The sequence below is a fragment of the Carcharodon carcharias genome, chromosome 19, assembly GCF_017639515.1.
Source record: "Carcharodon carcharias isolate sCarCar2 chromosome 19, sCarCar2.pri, whole genome shotgun sequence".
Classification (NCBI taxonomy): Eukaryota; Metazoa; Chordata; class Chondrichthyes; order Lamniformes; family Lamnidae; genus Carcharodon; species Carcharodon carcharias.
The window spans coordinates 56,380,207-56,401,522 of NC_054485.1; the positions used below are offsets into that span (position 1 = coordinate 56,380,207).

At 43.6% G+C, this 21,316-nt stretch overlaps 1 protein-coding gene across 1 annotated transcript in view; it reads left to right on the plus strand.

Moving 5' to 3' along the window:
* The window catches only part of adgrb2 (adhesion G protein-coupled receptor B2), a 1,120,188-nt gene that overhangs the window by 945,896 nt on the left and 152,976 nt on the right, over nt 1–21,316 (plus strand). The window contains exons 27-28 of the mRNA XM_041212905.1: nt 10,254–10,320; nt 11,133–11,218. Coding sequence (XP_041068839.1) covers nt 10,254–10,320; nt 11,133–11,218 — 153 coding nt within the window. The remainder of the gene's footprint in view (nt 1–10,253; nt 10,321–11,132; nt 11,219–21,316) is intronic.

A 21,316-nucleotide genomic window follows, 5' to 3' on the forward strand; every position in this document is an offset into this window, starting at 1 on the left:
GAAGGGACTGGACAAGGGGAGAGAGAAGGGAGTCAAGATAACGAGAAATGAGTTCTGTGGGGCAGGAGCAAGCTGAGACGATCGGTCTACCGGGGCAGTTTTGTTTGTGGATTTTGGGTAGGAGATAGAAGCGGGCCGTCCGAGGTTAGGCGACTATCAGGTTGGAAGCTGTGGGAGGGAGATCCCCAGAGGAGATGAGGTCAGTGACAGTCCTGGAAACAATGGCTTGATGCCCGCATGGGCCCCAGCTATGCCTGTCTCTTTATGGGGTATGTGGAACATTCCTTGATCCAGTCCTACTCTGGCCCCCTTCCACAACTCTTTCTCCGGTACATCGATGATTACTTCGGTGCCGCTTCATGCTCTCGTCAGGACTTGGAAAAATTTATTAATTTTGCTTCCAATCTCCACCCCTCCATCATTTTCACGTGGTCCATCTCTGACACTTCCCTTCCCTTCCTTGACCTCTCTGTCTCAATCTCTGGTGATAGACTGTCCACCAATATCCATTACAAACCCACCGACTCCTACAGCTAGCTCGACTACAGCTCCTCACACCCCGCTTCCTGTAAGGACTCCATCCCATTCTCTCAGTTCCTTTGCCTCTGTCGCATCTGTTCCGATGATGCTACCTTCAAAAACAGTTCCTCTGACATGTCCTCCTTCTTCCTTAACCGAGGTTATCCACCCACGGTCGTTGACAGGGCCCTCAACCGTGTCCGGCCCATCTCCCGTGCATCCGCCCTCACGCCTTCTCCTCCCTCCCAGAAACATGATAGGGTCCCCCTTGTCCTCACTTATCACCCCACCAGCCTCCGCATTCAAAGGATCATCCTCCGCCATTTCCGCCAACTCCAGCATGATGCCACCCCAAACACATCTTCCCTTCAGCCCCCCTATCGGCATTCCGTAGGGAACGCTCCCTCCGGGACACCCTGGTTCACTCCTCCATCACCCCCTACTCCTCAACCCCCTCCTATGGCACCACCCCATGCCCACGCAAAAGACGCAACACCTGCCCCTTCACTTCCTCTCTCCTCACCGTTCAAGGACCCAAACACTCCTTTCAAGTGAAGCAGCATTTCACTTGCATTTCCCCCAACTTAGTCTACTGCATTCGATGTTCCCAATGTGGTCTCCTCTACATTGGAGAGACCAAACGTAAACTAGGCGACCGCTTTGCAGAACACCTGCGGTCTGTCCGCAAGAATGACCCAAACCTCCCTGTCGCTTGCCATTTTAACACTCCACCCTGCTCTCTTGCCCACATGTCTGTCCTTGGCTTGCTGCATTGTTCCAGTGAAGCCCAACGCAAACTGGAGGAACAACACCTCATCTTCCGACTAGGCACTTTACACCCTTCCGGACTGAATATTGAATTCAACAACTTTAGGTCGTGAGCTCGCTGCCCCATCCCCACCCCCTTTCTGTTTCTCCCTTCCTTTTTTTTCCAATAAATTATAAAGATTTTCCTTCTCCCACCTATTTCCATTATTAAAAAAAACACCCCCACTAGAGCTATACCTTGAGTGCCCTACCATCCATTCTTAATTAGCACATTCGTTTAGATAATATCACCAACTTTAACTTTAACACCTATGTGTAGTTTTGTACCATTGTTGTTGACATCTTTTGATGATCTGCTTCTATCACTGCTTGTTTGTCCTTACAACCACACCACCCCCCCCCCCGACCTCTCTCTCTCTCTCTCTCTCTCCGCCCCCCACACACCAGCTTATATTTCAACTCTTTCTTGGACTCGAACTCAAGTTCTGTCGAAGGGTCATGAGGACTCGAAACATCAACTCTTTTCTTCTCCGCCGATGCTGCCAGACCTGCTGAGTTTTTCCAGGTAATTCTGTTTTTGTTTTTGTTTTTGTTTTGGATTTCCAGCATCCGCAGTTTTTTTGTTTTTATCTCTGTGTTTAATTGACTGCCACTGCTCTTCGAGAAATGCTTAGCTCCTTGAAGAAGTTCTGTTCTTTTCTGCGACAAGATTTCCGTTCCTCTCTTTTGCCCTGCTCACCTTCCTTGCTTTCCATTTCCCTCCTGGTGTTTGACAAGGTGTTTACTAAAACCCGCTTTCACAGCCATATCTCCTTTCTCAGTGACTGTCTCCATCTCCGACTTACCCCACATGGATTTCAACTGAAATTCCACCTCTCATGTTTCGAACCCACCCAGGATTATAGGTATCTCCGGGACATAAATCGTTTCTCGGACTGCTGTTCCCGTCACATTCTGAAATCCACACTCAGTGCCATGCGCCGCCATATGAACACACTCGACCTCTCCCTCCAGCAGCACCGCCGTACCCTTTTTCAAAGCTGCACGCGCCCCCAGTTTCATTTTATCCTTCGGCTCATCCGACGCCTCAACAAGAAACTTTTTCTCTTTCTCTCAAGTGCTAAGGAACGCAAGCTCCAACAACTCATCGACACCAACACCCATCTAGGACCCTCCACCCCTGCCTGTCCCTCCGTCCCCACCCTTTCTTCCAATCCCAACCCCAGCCGTGTATTCACTATACCCCCTGACCTTCCCCTCTCCGATGCTGAACGTTCAGTGCTCAGCAAAGGACTTAGTTTCATTCCCTTACGCCCTCACCTCAATGAATTTCGGGCTCGGCATGATGCTGAACTCTTCTTCCGCCGTCTTCGTCTCCGGGCTCACTTCTTTGGGCAGGAGTCCTCTCCCAGTTCAATGGATCCTTTTACCCATCTCCAATATTCTTCCTCCACCTGGACCCCTCCCTCTGGATTCTTACCTTCTCTTGATCTTTTCATTGAGAACTGTCAGCGCGACATTAGTCGTCTCAATTTCTCTGCTCCTCTCACCCATTCTAACCTGTCTCTCTCTGAACTTACTGCACTCCATTCTCTCAGGTCCAACCCTGACATTGTCATCAAACCCGCTGACAAGGGTGGTGCTGTTGTTGTCTGGCACACTGACCTCTACCTCGCGGAGGTTGAGCGTCAACTCGCAGACACTTCCTCCTACCTCTCCCTGGACCATGACCCCACCACTGAACATCAAGCCATTGTTTCCAGGACTGTCACTGACCTCATCTCCTCTGGGGATCTCCCTCCCACAGCTTCCAACCTGATAGTCGCCCAACCTCGGACGGCCCGCTTCTATCTCCTACCCAAAATCCACAAACAGAACTGCCCCGGTAGAGCCGATCGTCTCAGCTTGCTCCTGCCCCACAGAACTCATTTCTCGTTATCTTGACTCCCTTCTCTCTCCCCTTGTCCAGTCCCTTCCCACCTACATCCGTGATTCCTCTGACACCTTACGTCACATCAACAATTTCCAGTTCCCTGGCCCCAACCGCTTCCTCTTCACCATGGACGTCCAATCCCTCTACATCTCCATCCCCCACCAGGATGGTCTGAGAGCCCTTAGCTTCTTCCTCGAACAGAGGCCCGAACAATCCCCATCCACCACTACTCTCCTCCGTCTGGCTGAACTTGTTCTCACGCTGAACAATTTCTCCTTCAATTCCTCTCACTTCCTCCAAATAAAAGGTGTGGCTATGGGTACCCGCATGGGCCTCAGCTATGCCTGTCTCTTTATGGGGTATGCGGAACATTCCTTGTTGCAGTCCTACTCCGGCCCCCTTCCACAACTCTTTCTCTGGTACATCGATGATTACTTCGGTGCCGCTTCATGCTCTCGTCGGGACTTGGAAAAATTTATTAATTTTGCTTCCAATCTCCACCCCTCCATCATTTTCATGTGGTCCATCTCTGACACTTCCCTTCCCTTCCTTGACCTCTCTGTCTCAATCTCTGGTGATAGACTGTCCACCAATATCCATTACAAACCCACCGACTCCCACAGCTATCTCGACTACAGCTCCTCACACCCCGCTTCCTGTAAGGACTCCATCCCATTCTCTCAGTTCCTTCGCCTCCGTCGCATCTGTTCCGATGATGCTACCTTCAAAAACAGTTCCTCTGACATGTCCTCCTTCTTCCTTAACCGAGGTTTTCCACCCACGGTCCTTGACAGGGCCCTCAACCGTGTCCGGCCCATCTCCCGCGCATCCGCCCTCACACCTTCTCCTCCCTCCCAGAAACATGATAGGGTCCCCCTTGTCCTCACTTATCACCCCACCAGCCTCCGCATTCAAAGGATCATCCTCCGCCATTTCCGCCAACTCCAGCATGATGCCACCACCAAACACATCTTCCCTTCACCCCCCCTATCGGCATTCCGTAGGGATCGCTCCCTCTGGGACACCCTGGTCCACTCCTCCATCACCCCCTACTCCTCAACCCCCTCCTATGGCACCACCCCATGCCCACGCAAAAGATGCAACACCTGCCCCTTCACTTCCTCTCTCCTCACCGTCCAAGGGCCCCAACACTCCTTTCAAGTGAAGCAGCATTTCACTTGCATTTCCCCCAACTTAGTCTACTGCATTCGTTGCTCCTAATGTGGTCTCCTCTACATTGGAGAGACCAAACGTAAACTAGGCGACCGCTTTGCAGAACACCTGCGGGCTGTCCACAAGAATGACCCAAACCTCCCTGTCGCTTGCCATTTTAACACTCCACCCTGCTCTCTTGCCCACATGTCTGTCCTTGGCTTGCTGCATTGTTCCAGTGAAGCCCAACGCAAACTGGAGGAACAACACCTCATCTTCCGACTAGGCACTTTACAGCCTTCCGGACTGAATATTGAATTCAACAACTTTAGGTCGTGAGCTCGCTCCCCCATCCCCACCCCCTTTCTGTTTCCCCCTTCTTTTTTTTTCCAATAAATTATAAAGATTTTCCTTTTCCCACCTATTTCCATTATAAAAAAAAACACTCCCACTAGATGTATACCTTGAGTGCCCTACCGTCCATTCTTAATTAGCACATTCGTTTAGATAATATCACCAACTTTAACTTTAACACCTATGTGTTCTTTTGTACCATTGTTGTTGACATCTTTTGATGATCTGCTTCTATCACTGCTTATTTGTCCCTACAACCACACCACCCCCCCCTCCACCTCTTCTCTCTCTCTCCGCCCCCCACACACACACCATAAACCAGCTTATATTTCAACTCTTTCTTGGACTCGAACTCAAGTTCTGTCGAAGGGTCATGAGGACTCGAAACGTCAACTCTTTTCTTCTCCGCCGATGCTGCCAGACCTGCTGAGTTTTTCCAGGTAATTCTGTTTTTGTTTTTGTTTTTGTTCTAGTCAGTTATGTGTTAGACGAGAGAGGTTAGAATTATACCTACCTACTCTGTAATCTGTTTAGATGTATTATTAATAAACAAATCTAAATCAGATACCAGAGTGTGTCTACAGTCTGTCTAAGAACCAAGTCCCATACCAAGGGCAAAATTTTTAGCTCAGCGGGCGGGCATGCGCCCGTCCCACTCGAGCGTGAAATGATGCGCGTTGACATCAAGCGAGCGTCCCGTGATATTTCAGTCAGCGGGCACGCGCCGGAGTCAGAAGCGCACCTGCCAACAATTAAAAGACCTGTTAAGGCCATTAAATTATCAATTAAGTTAAACTTTTCACTGCTCGTCCAACCTTACAATTGGCAGGCAGGCGAAAAGGCTAAGCAGCCTTTGCACTTTTTAGGAAACCTCATTCACAGGTGGGACGAGACTTCTTAAAGCAAATGAAAATAAAATAAAATTTTAAAACTTGATTAATAACCTGTCCTTGCTCATGTGACAGAGTCACATGAGAGGAAATGTTTTATTACATTACTTATTTATTTTTTTTGTAAACGCTTCATCTCCCTGAGGCAGAGATTCTCAAGTGTGCACTCACGCGCATGCACCAAGTTCACGCTTGCCCCGCTCGCACTCCTCCCCCCACCCCGCACAGACAGTGCTGAGCACTGCCGCTCGTGTTTTATGCTGGGTGGACCTTATTGGCCCGTCAGCGTGAAATTGCTTTCTAGCCCCGATCATGGGCAGCGGCCAGCTTCCCGCCCGCCCCCGCTGAGCTTGCCCGACAAGGGCAAGATTCTGCTCCACGAGTCCAAGGCAGAAAGACCCAACCTCAGAACATGGTGGCATCGATGTAAAAAGAGACATAGTTATCAGTGGAAATGATGCAGTCTATGTCCAAATGCAGCAAGACAAGATCCAGGCTTGGGCTGACAAGTGGCAAGTAACATTCCTGCCATACAAATGTCAGGCAATGACTAACTCCAACAAGAGAGAACCTGAACATCACCCCTTGACATTCAATGGCATTACCATCACTGAATCCCCCACTATCAACATCCTGAGGGTTACCATTGACCAGAAACTGAACTGGACTAGCCATGTAAGTACTGTCGCACAAGAGCAGGTCAAAGGCTAGGAATTCTGTAGTGAGTAACTCACCTCCTGACTTCCCAAAGCCTGTCCACCGTCTATAAAGCACAACTCAGGAGTGAGATGGAATACATTCCACATGCTTGGATGAGTGAAGCTCCAATAACACTCAAGCTTGACACCATCCAGGGCAAATCAGACCGTTTGACTGGTACCACTTACACAAGCATTCACTCTCTCCACCATCGATGCACAATGGCAGCAGTGTGTACCATCTACAAAATGCACTGCAGGAACTCACCAAGCCTTCTTAGACAGCACCTTCCAAACCCACAACCACTACCATCTAGAAGGACAAGGGCAGCAGACACACGGGAACACCCCACCTGGAAGTTCCTCTCCAAGTCACACTATCCTGACTTGGAAATATACCGCCGTTCCTTCAGTGTAGCTGGGTCAAAATCCTGGAACTCCCTCCCTAATAGGACTGTGGGTGTACCTACAGCACATGGGCTGCAGCAGTTCAAGAAGGCAGCTCACCACCACCTTCACAAGGGCAATTAGGGATGGGCAATAAATGCTGGCCTAGCCAACAATGCCCACATCCCATGAATGTATAAAAAAAGTCCCAAAGAGTTTAGAAACCTTTGAAAGCAGCAAGAGAAATTTTGGTGGTAGAAGGAGGCACACTGGAGAGAGCAGTCCCTGTCCTTGCACACCCATTTGACTGCCTCGAGAGGCCGCAGAGAGGCCAGCAGTGGGAGTTATTCAAATGCCATTTTCTCCAGTACCAAGCACGTTCATGTCTTCGTGAAAGGGGACCAAAGCTCCAAGTTAGTTCCTTTCTTTATGCTGTAGGCCCAGTTGCAGACAATGTTCTATTACAGCAGGGTGTGCAGGAGTCCACCGAGGATTTTGATTCCATTTTTAAAGCTTTTGACACCTATTTTAGCCCAAAGCAAAATATCGTAATTGAAAGAGTACGTTTTAAGCAGTGTTCACAACAACCTATATCAATTGAATTATTCTGAGCCAACCTTTATCACCTACCTAGTTAATGCACATACAGGCGCTGAAGGATGAGTTAATCCATGATCACACAGTCGTGGGTGTTCAGGATGAGAAAAACTCCAACCTTCTGCAGACCAAAGATGATCTTTCATTGGATCAAGTGGTTCAGTATATGAGACAGGCCAAGCTTCAAACATTTAATCGGGCTATAATTTGTGGTGACTCCAAGGTTTCACATGCCTCTGTAGATTGGGTAGGACCACGGGCTGCAGCCATATGAAAACCCAGCAAACATACCGGAAAGGAAGGAAACTCCATGCCAGCAACTATTTTGAGATGATTGCAGTGCGAAAACACAGCATAGACTATCCAGCAGGTGTCTTGGAATGCTTCCAGTGCGGCAAAACTGGACATTTTAGGCGTTTCTGCAAATCCAGCAATTTTAATCAAAGTCACAGACCAGCAACTATTTACAAAACATATTCATATTATCTGAATAGTAATAATCTCTTGATTACTACCTGAACCATGTGCCAATTGACAAAGGGTCAAGCAAATTAGAGAATTAAATGCATGGCTGAAAGAGTGTTGTGAGAAGAAGGCATTTTGATTCATGGGACACTGGCACCATTGCAGGGGGAAAGAGGGAGCTGTTCCATTGGAATGGAATCTACTTAAACCAGACTGGGATCACACCCTGGTCAACTGAAAAGTTAGAGCTCTAGATAGGGCACAGAAAATTAGAAATTTCAAGGGAACTGTTGAGGCATAGATCAGTGTAGCGATTTGGGTAAAAACAAACAGGGCGGGACAAACATGAAAAGTTGGTTTAACAGTAATAGCCCAGAAGGAAAAAACAGTAAAAACGGGGAAATAAGAATACGGGTCTGAATTGGCCTTGTATAACTTAAAGTGGAACATCAGTAAAACTGGGAAATAAAAGAACTGGTCCGAACTGTTTTTCCCCTTCTGGGAGTGCAACAGCAAATTAAGCCTATGCAAAAAATAGTAGCAAAAATAAAATGAAATGTTCTTTATCTGAGTGCATAAAGTATTCATATTAAGATAGATGAACTTGTGGTACAATTGAGATAAATGTTTTGCATTTAATTGCCAGTGCAAAGATATTGTGAGCAGGTGATCAGAGTTGGGAAATAAATATTCCAGGACACAAACATTTCAAAAAGACAGGGGGAGTGGAAAAGGAGGGGAGTGGCCCTGATGGTAAAGGATGACACAAGGACAGTCGTAAGAAAGGATCTTGGCTCAGAACATCAGGAAACTGAAACAGTATGAGTGGAGATTAGGAATAACAAGAGTCAGAAAATGTTGGTAAGAGTAGTTTACAGGCCCTTTAACAGTGCCATACTGTTGAATAGAATATTGAGCAAAAGATAATTGGAGTTTGTAACAAACTTAATGGGCCTTAACTTCCAAGCGAGAACCTCCCACCCACCACGCCACCTCCCCCCTCGCCTGGAAGTCCTCAGGTAAGGATTGCACAACAATTGCCCAGGAAGTTCAAACTTCTGATGGGCAATTGCCTTGCACTGGGAACCATCCGAAAATGTGATTTAAATCACAAACTTCAGATGGTTCCGACTGTCATATACCTATGGTTACCCAGAAAAAGTTAGAATTAAAACCACTTCTAGCTTCTGGATAACCATAGCACTGACCCACCCTGACCCTCCAGAGTACTATCCCCATGACCTAGACTGCCCACAGGACCACCCACACCCCTGCATTACCCCCTGAGCCTTTAGGGACTCACCCTACCCTTTGACTTCATCCCGACAGGGCTCCCCCCACCCCTCACTATCCCACTGACCCCTACGGGTCTCCCCCTAACCCCCGACAAGCCCCATCCCTGACTACCCCACCCCATGGGACTCAACCCACACCACCACTAGCCTGCCCGCCAGCCCCCCTCCGACCACCCGAGGGATTCCCCCCACTATCCCACTACCCCCACCTACCCACTACACGCTGACTACCTCCCCACCACAGGACTCCCCCAACCCACCCGATTACCCTCACACCAACCCCCCTCAACACCACCCCCCCCCTCCCCCCCCACCTCCCCGACTCAACCTGACTCCCAGCCTCCCCAGGCCTGACCCCGACCTAGCCCTCCCCTCCTCCCCCCTCCCAAATCCTACTCGCATACTTTAAACACTTACCTTCTCTCTAGCTTGTCAAACTGGCTGGACTTATAAGCTTAGCTGCTTTACAGGTGAACAAGGGGCTAATAAGCGTAAGGTACTGAAGGTAGTTAATATTAGCAGTGAAAAGATATTGGGAAAACTTAAGGGACTAAAAGCTGTTAAATCCCCAGGACCTGATGGTCTACATCCTAGGGTTCTAAAAGAGGTAACTGGAAAGAAGGTGGATGCAAGAGCAAAACCCTGAGGATACTGGAAATTTGAAATAAAAGGAGAAAATGCGGGAAATACTGATCAGAACAGGAATCCGTGGAGGGAGAAACACAGTTAACATTTCAGGTCGATGGCCTTTACTCAGAACCAAGATAATGCATGAGTTGGTTAAGATTTTCCAAAACTCACAAGATTCGAGAACTGTTCCAGGAGATTGGAAGTTAGCAAATGTAAGATCTTTGGTAGTGAGGATAGAAAAGCAGAATATTTTTTTAAAATGCACGAACTTTTAATGTTCAGAGAGACTTGGGTGTACTCATACAGGGATCACAGAAAGTTAGCATGCAGGTACAGCAAGAGATTGGGAAGGCAAATAGCATTTTAGCCTTTATTCCAAGGGAACTGGAGTATAGAGAATGCACAAAGCAGAAAACAATGCCCCCTAATGGAGATAAGAAAGGGAAGCTGGAGTCAACCCATTCCTCTCATGTCCCTCTTTTAGTTTAACAAAACACCATTTATGCTGTTTACCAATGACAATTATGTCCCTCTGAAAATTATTCTATTTTTTGCTTGCTTACAGCTGTTGGCTGTCTTTGGAAGGAGGCCTCCTTTATGCATTTGTCGGACCGGCTGCAATCATTGTATTGGTAAATTGTACTTTTTAAGGTTGCATGTTACATGACGTGGGGAAATGTCTAACTGAATATTAACAGCTTTACATTGATGCATGCTGTAAGTCATAGGAATCAAGTACTGAAACGTGTGCTTTGTACATGCCTTAGTTTGAAAATTGTGGGAACAAATTATGAATTCTGAGATTCTGATCCCTGATCTCTGTTATCTGTTAGCTTTTCTGTATTCATTTATACACCAATGAGTATGTGTTGCTTTGATCACTATTTCTAATAAATTCTAAATAATCGTGGAAGCATTTCTTGTGTTCTGCATTTTGAACAAACATGCTAAAAAAGAATAGGTTACTCACCAGAGGAAATTCACCAGCAGTCCTTTAGGACACTGCTATACAGAACAACCAAAGGAAATCATTGTATTCTCATTAGGCTCTTTTAGAACTGGCCAATTTTTGAGAATGCATTGATACGTAGACAAATTATTCAACTATTATTTTATCAATTTGATTCAAAGCAATTGATCAATAAACCATCAATTTCACATAAACACTATCAATGAAATATCTCTCATGACTACTTATGAAGCTCAATATTAATTCCCACAATACATTGCACACTGAGCATTCTCAGGAACGCAATAACATGTTCCTCTAATCTTCAACCAGCGTTATTTTTTTTAAACTGAATTAAAGCCTATATGAACTTACATTTTTGTCCCTCGGAGAAAAATGTAGGCTTCACTTTTAAACAACTGTGAGAACTGCTGCTTGATCAGAACTGTCTGCTGTGCATTGCCTCCATACTAACTCTTGATTTTCCTTCACAAGGTAAACATGCTGATTGGGATCATAGTATTCAACAAACTCATGTCCCGAGATGGAATTTCAGATAAGTCCAAAAAGCAGCGGGCTGGGTAGGTACTGGCTTTTTGCTTTTTCTGTAATGTGGTAAATTTTATTACGTTTAGCTTGCAATTTATTTTGTAATAATTGAATATCACATTTGAAATGTCCACAATCCTGCATCTGTCAATTCCTTTTTTACTCTCTGGAAATTTTATTTTCTATTTTGTAATTCTATTGGATTAAAATTCCTCAACATTCAGTTGAAACATGTCTGATTAATTTCAGGAGTAATTTAATACCCAATCAATTTACTCCAGAATCACTCAGAATGGCTCAAAATCAATAAAGACCCCATTTGTTGTAGGATGACTGCATTTTCAGGAATCACAAGCTTAACTGACTTCCCATTTCGCACTGTATGGTAGAAAACTTGTGCTGCGCTCTCAGGGTAAACAACCTACTGGAAGTCATCACTGACTTTCCCCCAGCAGAGAACTTAATGCAGATAAATGTTATCACCAAGGCAAGATGTAGACTGCCATACAGAGTACAGTCAAAGTGAAAAGTAACCACCTTTAGTGTGATGCATGTTATTGCCCTTGAAATAGTTACAGTGAAGACTGGGAATATCGTGTAAGCTTTAACACCCAGGCAAATTATTTATGTAGAAACCACATGGCAGTGATATGTTAGGAACAGCAAGAATATATGTTCACTATTCTGAAAAGCTTTTAAAAAGAGACCAGAGAAAATATATATTTACTTGGAAGAGAACACAGGAATAAAGCATATCTCCTTCACAGTTTAAATTGTGATTTTACAGAGTGAGCCCCCACAGAGCATATCAAATGCTGAATCAATCATAGCTTTGAAAAAGAAAGCAAGACTAATTTCTAATTTAGTAAACCAACAATACAGTCTCATCGCTCATTACAACTAGGTATCAGCAAACCATGAAACAAGTCACATTGAACAAAAACAATTGAAGTAGTGTTAAGGATGTGTCTGACATTCTTAAGCTGCGAGAAATCAACAAACTTTCCTGAACTGAACAGTGAAAGTTCACAATTAGAATGTACAGAATAAAGAATGGCAGGAAAAAGAGATTAGAGTAGTTAATTGGAGCTTGCACAAACTCTGATGGCCTCTCTCTGTAATGAGGATTCTAGGGAGTTTCAGGGGCCTTGGAGGGGTGGTGCAGTGGTGGTGGGGGAGGTGGTGGGTGAGTTAGATATTCAAGTTGGGCAACAGTGAAAAACAGGTGAGAGAGAATTCAAAGCTCTTCTTATACTAGGCCTAATTTGGGAAATTCCTCTCTGTGACACCCCTCTAGGTGGTCAAAACCAGCCCAAAATATAACTCGAGCCCTGATAATTCGATGCAGTACCTACCTTTTGTCCCAAATCATCTTCATCCCAACCAGAAACAGGTTTGACTCCCCTCTGAAGGCAACCTATTCCAAAGATCCACTATTCTCTGGAAGAAGAACCATCTCTAGACATCTCACCTAAATCTGGCCTCATACAACTTTTAATTGTGTTCCCTGGTCTTCCCTAACCCATCTAGTTGTAATATTGAACTATTAGCTCAAACAAAACTTATTCCCATATTCACTTCATCATCTTATACACATTGATCAGACCACCCCTACAGTCTCACCTCTATGTGTGTCTTTCTGGGTAACTAAGGTACTTTGCACTGGGAATTAGTCTGGTGACGCTCCTCTTTACCCCTTCAAAAACCTCAACAGCACCAGTCATTTTTTTAAAAATCATTCATGGGATGTAGACATCACTGTCAAGACCAACATTTATTGTCTATTCCTAATTGCCTTTGAGGAGGTGGTGGTAAACCGCCTTCTTGAACCACTGCAGCCTGGGTGGTGTAGATACTCCTCAGTACTTTTAGGAGGGGAGTTCCAGGATTTTGTCAGGAATGTGGATGACTTGGAGAGGAACTTGCAAGTTGTGGAGTTCCCATTTTTCTTCTGCCCTTGTCCTTCTAGGTGGTAGAAAATGCAGATTTGGAAGGTGCTGTCAAAAAAGCCATGGAAAGTTGCTGCAGTGCATATTTTAGATGGCACATGCTGCTGCCAATGTGCGCCAGTGCTGGAGGGAGTGAATCTTTAAGTTGATGGAGGATAGGGTGTCAATCAAGTAGGCTGCTTTGTCTTGGATGGTGTTGACCTTTTTGAATGTTATGGAGCTTCACCCACCCAGGCAATTGGCAAATATTCTATCACACTCCTGACTTGTGCTTTTAGATGGGGAAATATTTTTCTGGAGTCAGCAGATGGATTACTTGTCACAAAATACTCAATCTCTGGCCTGTCCTTTTGCCCCAGTACTTATGTGGCTGGTCGATTTATGTTTCTGGTCATTGTTGACCCTTCCACACCAGCTCCAGGATGTTGAGAGTGAGGAATTCAGTGATAGTAATGCTATTGAATGTCAAGGGGAGATGGTTAGATTCTTTCTTGTCATAGTCATTGCCTGGCACTTGTGTGGCACAAATGTTACTTGCCCAAGCCTGAATATTGTCCAGGTATTGCTGCATGTGGACACGAGCTGCTTCATTACCTGAGAAGTTTTCAGTGAAACTGAACACTGCAATCATCAGCAAACATCCCCACTTCTGATCTTATGATGGAAGAAAGATCAATGTTGAATTAGCTGAAGATGGATATGCCTCAGGCACTGCCACAACCAGCTTCTCTTGAGCTAGGTAATATGCCAACCAGTGGAATTTTTTTCCTTTATTCCCATTGACTTCAAAGGCTTATTGATGCAACATTGGGTCAAATGTTGTCTTGGTGAAAGGATAGTTCCTCTCCCCTAACCTCTGGCATTCAGTACTGAACCCAAGCTGTAATGACGTCCGCAGCCAAATGATCCTGGCAGAAACCAGATTGGGCAAGTTATTTGTGAATAACTGCCACTTGACAGAGTTATCAGTCACACCTTCCATCTGATTGACCACTCATGATTTAGAGTAGATAGAAGGGACTATAACTGGCAAGATAGGTTTTGTTCTACTTATTATAAACATATGTGAGAAGACCGAAACTGGATACAGTACTCTCGGTTGGGCCTGACCAAAGTCTTATACAAGCATTACATTGTCTTACTCTTAAATTCAATCGCCCTATTAATACGCACCAGTTCTTATTCATTTTAACTGTTGTTATGATCCCAGCTGATGTTACTACTGGACAAGGCAGATCCCAGGGTGGAACCTGGCTTGATAGATCTAACTTTTATTTTTTGTTTAGAGATATGGAGAGTGGTTACTGAACAGAGTCACAAGAGTCAGCTGAAGAACTTATAACAAAGGAATAAAACTTCGATTAAACAAGAAAAGATAAGCTATATTATAATACTCCTTCACCCACAAACATATCTTTACAGATATATATAGATTCATAAGGATAACACAAGATACAAAACCTATGTTATACGCTCATGTTCACAGTAAACACAATCCATATAAACCAATAGGTGACCTGTGGTCAAGCACACCACACTCTGAAACCAAGTGACAGATGCCACCCCAAACAGGTGTTATGGATCCCTCATCCTGGCATCAGCTTGGCTCAGGGCTTTGAAGAGAGCTTGGAACCCATCCTCTGCAGCATGGGAGTGGTGACAAAATCCATGATAACAATTATGGATCCATCCATAACTGACAAATTACATCATACTTTTTGAAGAAATATGGTGATTGAGGGGAACCCAGTAAGCTTTGTTTTTTAAGCACAGTCTTTGTGTTCTATCTGGTTTCAGTACCAGCACAATAGGTGAACTCCTGTTACTGTAACTAGACTCAGTGATATCATTATGAAGTCAATTTCTTTTTGTACTTGTGATAACTTTGCCAGATTTAATCTATTAGGATGTTGCCTTATTGAAGATGAAACTTTTGCATACACATCATGAATAGCTAAATCTGTCCTTTCCAACTTATTCCCACAAATAGGTTTGTGTGACTGCAATAGCTTTTCCAAATCGCTTTGACACTTGCTTTGAAGGTAATGCAATACTTCATTTAAATTTTCAAGCACCCCCCTCATTATCTAATTTGATTAGAGGATAATCAAATTCAGAGTCTTGCACTTCTACCTCTTTTTCATCATTCACCATCACTAATACCTCTTTTTGTTCCTCTCCCCTGTCAAACTACTTTTTAAGCATAGTTACATGACACACCTTCTGCTTCTTTCTTCTGTCTGTAGTATTTATTGGATAATTTACTTCACTCAATTTCTTTTCAACCCTGTAAAGTCCACTAAACCTTGCATTTAATGAATCACCTAGCAGTGGTAACAGAACTAGCACTTTCTCTCCAGAACCACAACTGTGAGCTGTAGCTTTCGTGTCTGCCTTCATTTTAATTACTTGCTATAATATCTTTAAATGTTCCCTAGTGAACTCAATCTTTCCCTGAAATTTGATACATAATCCAGGAGAATAGTTTCTGAGTTTTGACCCACCAATTTCCCATGAATCAATTTTAGTGGTCCCCTTACCTCATGACCATAGACTAGTTCAAAAGGGCTAAAACCAGCTGATGCATTAGGAGCATCTCTAATAGCAAATAACAAGAATTGAATTCCTTCATCCCAACCCTGTGGTTTATCCTGACAGTAAGCTGTTATCAAAGGTTTTAAAGTTTGATGGCATCTTTCCAAAGTCCCTTGTGACTACGGATGGTAAGCTGTTGACTTAAACTGTTTTATCCCCAAACTGTTCGTGACTTCCTTAAACAGCTGCGACATGAAATTTGACCCCTGATCTGATTGTACTTCCTTAGGTAAACCATATCTTGTAAAACAGTTAGCTAACTTCTCCACAATCTTCTTGTTGTGATATTTCTTAAAGGTATCACTTCAGGAAACCTTGGTAGACACATCCATTATTGTTAGTAAGTACTGATTTCCACTTTTAGTCTTAGGGAGGCATCCTACACAATCAATCATGACCTTGGTAAAAGGTTCTTCAAATACTGGTATTGGGTTTAAGGGTGTTGGCTTAATCACAGTTTGTGGTTTTCTTATTACCTGACACAGGTGACATGTTCTACAGAATTTGACTACATCCCTATGCAATCTAGGCCAAAAAAAAGCCTCTGTATCTTTCTCTGTGTTTTCCTTATTACTAAATGTTCCCCCTTTGGAATTTAATGAGAAATCCTCAGCATCTCATTCCTAAACCCAACTGGGATAACAATCTAATGCACCTCATTCCAGCTTTCATTTGCTGAGACATGATCCAGCCTTCATTTGCTCATTAAAATATCACCCTTAAGGTAAGAACATACTGGAATGCATTTTGCCTCTGTTTCTGAGTAAGCTGCCGGATATAACTATTTAAATTGCAAATCGTGTTTCTGTAACTCCATTAACTTCCTTGAGTTAAACACTTAAGGTGAATTGCCCTGTAGTCTTTCTTCCTTAACTATGTTATCAAACCACAGTGCCAGCTAATTGGATATTGACACCTTCTTCTTGCCTTTGAACTGCCTGCCGTTCTTATTTTTCTTGTTTCAACCTATGAGCCTGTGAACTCTTTATCACACAATCTGGAAACAATCCAGAAAGCTGTCTCTGTAACACCTCTGTTGAAACCACTTCTACAGGAAACTCAACTACCATAGGCATCACCCAAATCTGTGCCCCAGCTATATCATTACCCAAAATAAATTGAATCCCTGCAGTGGGCAATTTTTCCACTACTCCAACAATAACATCACCTGTCTCCCATTTACTCTTTAAATTTATCTTCCACAAGGGGATAGGCTTAGCATCTCCATGAACCCTACTTATTACCACCTGCTCCTTCAATATTCCCTCTGAACAACAAATGTCACTATCCCACAACATTAAGGATTGACTAGCCCCTGTGTCTCTTAAAATTTTAACATCTTTACCTACTCCACCCTGTACACGTGGAACGACAAAGTACACACACACAAAGTATTTAAACATTTCTGCAACTTGCCTCTCAGAATGCTCTTGGGTAAATTGTGAACACATTCCCACTTCTTTACCAATCACTGATTCTTCCTGTTTTACCTTAACACATACCACTTGTTTTCCCATGCCTGAACCTCAGAACCCACAGTACTTTTATTTCCAGAACTTTTCTGCACTCCAATAATTTCAACAGATTCTCCCAGTAATTTCCAACACACTGACTTCATATGTCCCACTTTATTACAATGAAAACATCTCAATTTTTGAATGTCACTCCTACCCTCAACACCTTTTTATTCTGAGAAAAAAGTTCCCGGGAATTTACAACTACTCCTTCTCTTCCCTGACTACCCACCTTCCTTTCACCTTCCCACCTTCTATCCTTTTTGGATTTAAAAGGATGATGGTAAAAAGGTTTAGCTCTCTGCACTAACTCATAATCATCAGCTATCTCTGCTGCTTGCCTTACCATTTGAACCCTCTGTTCTCACTACCGAGGGAATTGAATCTTTAAATTATTCCAAAAGAGTGACCTTTCTAAGAACTGCATATGTTGTCTCTATTTTTAACGCCCATATCTGCCAGTCAAAATTGCTTTGTTTTACTCTCTCAAACTCAAAATAAGTTTGCCCAAGCTGTTTTCTCATATACCTAAATTTCTGCCTGTGTGGCTCAGGAACAACTTATATGCATTCAAAATAGCCGTTTTCACCACATCATAATTCACCGATGCCTCTTCATATAGCGAAGCATATACCTCATGCACTCTACCCACCAAACTGGATTGCAACAACAATGTCCAGTACTCCTGTGGTCATTTCATCTGTTTAGCTGTCTTCTCAAATGAGATAAAGAACACTTCAACATTTCTTTCCTCAAACTTTGGAAGAGCTTGTACAAATCTAAACAACTCCCCACTGGTTTTTAGGTTAAAGGTTTTTTTCATCATCAGAACTCTCCTCAGAATCTGGGATCTCTTTTTTAACTTCCAGCCTTTTAAGCAGGTATTCTCTTTTCTTTCTTTCTCTCTTCCCCTTGCATCTCTTTCATTATCCTTCTCTCTTAACTGAAATTCCAGTTCCAGCATCCTTTCTTTCTCTTGCTTTTCTGCTTGCCTCCTTTGAAATTCCTTTTCTCTTTCCTTTGCTTATTATTTAAGATTTTTCAGTTATTTTGCTTGTTCAAGTTCAAATGTCTTCATTTGTAACTGAAGTCTCACTACCTCCAGCTCTGACTCACTAGTGTCAGGTATCACTTCCAACTGTCGATGCTGTGCTATACCTTTAATTATACTCTGCTTTCCTCACCTCTACAGGTAACCTTAATTTTAATTTACCTGCCAACTCTGTTAACTTATTCTTGGATACTTTTTGCAACTCAATCAGAGTTATATCTCCTACTCCCAGACAAGTCTTAGCAATTGCCAAAGCCATCTTGCAGTCTCACCACTTACAAAAACCTCACCAACTCCTGAATTCAAAGTACTTCTCACACTCATAACCTTAAGATTCACCAATTCCAAACCAATCAAGGAATTACAAATGTTATCCTGGACAAGCCTCCAATTGTTATGACACAGCAGTTGGTGAAGGCTGAGTTGTTTAAACCCCAGACGGAAGCTTGAAACAAATGTCATAACCTATATGTTCAATTGGTATGTTTGAGATGCAGCTCTGAATTCAGGAATAAGACCACTGGGCCTCAAGAGTTTTTTTATATAAAACTAAATTAAACGTTTATTAATTTACGGCAAATTAAACACACAGACATATTTACAAATTACTACCATAATAACTTCTAAACAAATCCCCAAATTAATCACTCCCAGGTAAATCTCCACCAATCCAACAGTAGCCCATGCACTTTAAACAGACACCAAGCAAAGCACATTTAACCTTACGAATTGCAAATGAGGTTCCTTGCAATTTGGTTCCTTTACAGACACAGTTGGAGGCTTACAGGCTGGTTAGACCTTAACTACCTCTACCTTACACACAATCTCCTTTTCCTTATACCTAGCTTCCATTTTAAATGTAAGTTTTCCATGGTATCACTAGCCTTTTAACTTCACATCTTCTAACAATAACATGTTCATCCCACTAATTTTATCAGTAATATAAACACATTGCTTGGCATTTCCCAGCTAGGTGCAAGATTTTATTCCCACTCTTGAATGCTTTATTCAACAAATGCAAATGTACACTTTACCTTTTAACTTCCTTACTGTTTACCCAGTTGACATCTCAAACTACTATACACCAAAGCAAACAGACTAGCTGGCTTTAACACAATTAAGACACACACAGTCAAACACATAGGGCAAAATTTTCCATTCGGCGCGCAGGCACATGCCTGACATGCTGGAACGTTAAATGATGCGCGATGACATAGGTCAGGTGACTCGAATTCATCATGAAGTCGCATGATATTTCATTCAGCGGGTGTGCACCGGAGTTCGCTGCACGTCCGCCGATAATTGAAAGGCCTACTAAGGCCATTAACTAGGTAATTAACCTTAATTTTACGCTGCCTGTCCAACCTTATGGCTGGCGGAAAGGCGAAAAGGCCAAGTGGCCTTTATGTTTTTTAGGAAATCTCATCCACAAGTGGGATGAGCTTTCCTAAAACTTTTACAAATTAAATAAAAAGTTTATTTGAAAAATAAAACATGTCCCCTCTCATGTGACACAGACACATGAGGGGACATGTTTCATTAAATTTTTAATGTTTTTATTTACTCTTTTGAAAGGTGCTTCAAACTCCCTGAGGCAGCTCCTTGCCTCAGGGAGATTGAAGCACTGTTTTGCGTTCATGCACGAAAGAGCGCTGGACATGATTCTCCCTCCTCTCCCCGCCCGCACAAGTAGCGCAGCGCTACCATTCATGATCCATGCTGGGTGGGCCTTAATTGGCCTGCCCATGTGAAATCGTGGTGCAGTGCCAATCGCAGTCGGCTCCACGACTGCCCGCTCCCACCAGGCCCGCCTGACTAATGTAAAATCCTGGCTATAGACACAAACCCCATGCAACTCCCATTTTAAAAATAATTTCCAATTATCGACATTAATACCTCTTCATGGCAATTCCTTGTGACCAAAAATCTATCTCAGCCTTAAATATATTTAACAATGGAACATTCACAGCTCTCTGGAGTAGAGAATTCTAAAGATTCAAAAACTTTCTCTTATCTAAGTCCTAAATGATTGTCCCCTTATCCTGAAACTGTGCCCATGCTCTGGATCCCGCAGTCAGGGGAAACAACCTCTCAATGTATACTCTGTCAAGCCCCTTCATAATCTTGTATATTTCAATGAGACCACCTCTCATTCTTCTAAACTCCAATAAATATAGGCCCAATTTGCTCAGCCTGTCATCATAGGACAACCCCCTCATTCCCAGGGACCATTCTAGAGAACCTTTACTGTACAGCCTTTCAGACAAGTATATCCTTCCTTAGATATAGTTGAATATCTGGCTGTGTGTGCAAGCTGTGAGATATATTTGTGAGGCTTACTGCAGTTTAAGGGTGTGAGGGTGAAGTGAAGCTATGAATGTTAGGTATGAGATATTGTGACAAATTGTTGGTAGTTGAGTAATGGGGGGGCATGGTGAATTGAGCAGTCTAAGGTTAGAGTTGCAGTTGTAAGAATATGGCATTGGAAAATGAATTCACTGACCTTGACCATTTGCGTGAGGTCATTGAACGGCTTCTCACAGCACTCCATCCAGGTCCTCAAGGCTAGATTCTTGGCATTAACTGCTGCAGCTATCTGTACCCTCTGCCTTCATAATGTGTGTCTGGAGGGCCTCCTGCTCCTCTATGGGTAAAGTACCCATTTCCTACTGTCCACCTTCTGCACCAAGGCCTCTTTTTAAATTATTATTCTTTAATGTGAGCATCACTGGTTAGGCCAGCATTTTTATTGCCCATCCCTAATTGACCTTGAGAAGGTGAAGGTGAGCCAACTTCTTGAAACACTGCAGTCTAGGTACACCCAAAGTGCTCTTAAGGAGGGAACTCCAGGATTTTTACGCAGCAACTGTGAAGAAACAGTGATATAGTTCCTAATCAGGATGCTGTGTGGCTTGGAGGGGAACTTGTAAGTGGTGATGTTCCAATGCATTAGCTGCCTTTGTCCTAGGTAGTAGAGGTCATGGGTTTGGAAGTTGCTGTCGATGGAGTGTTGTTGAGTTG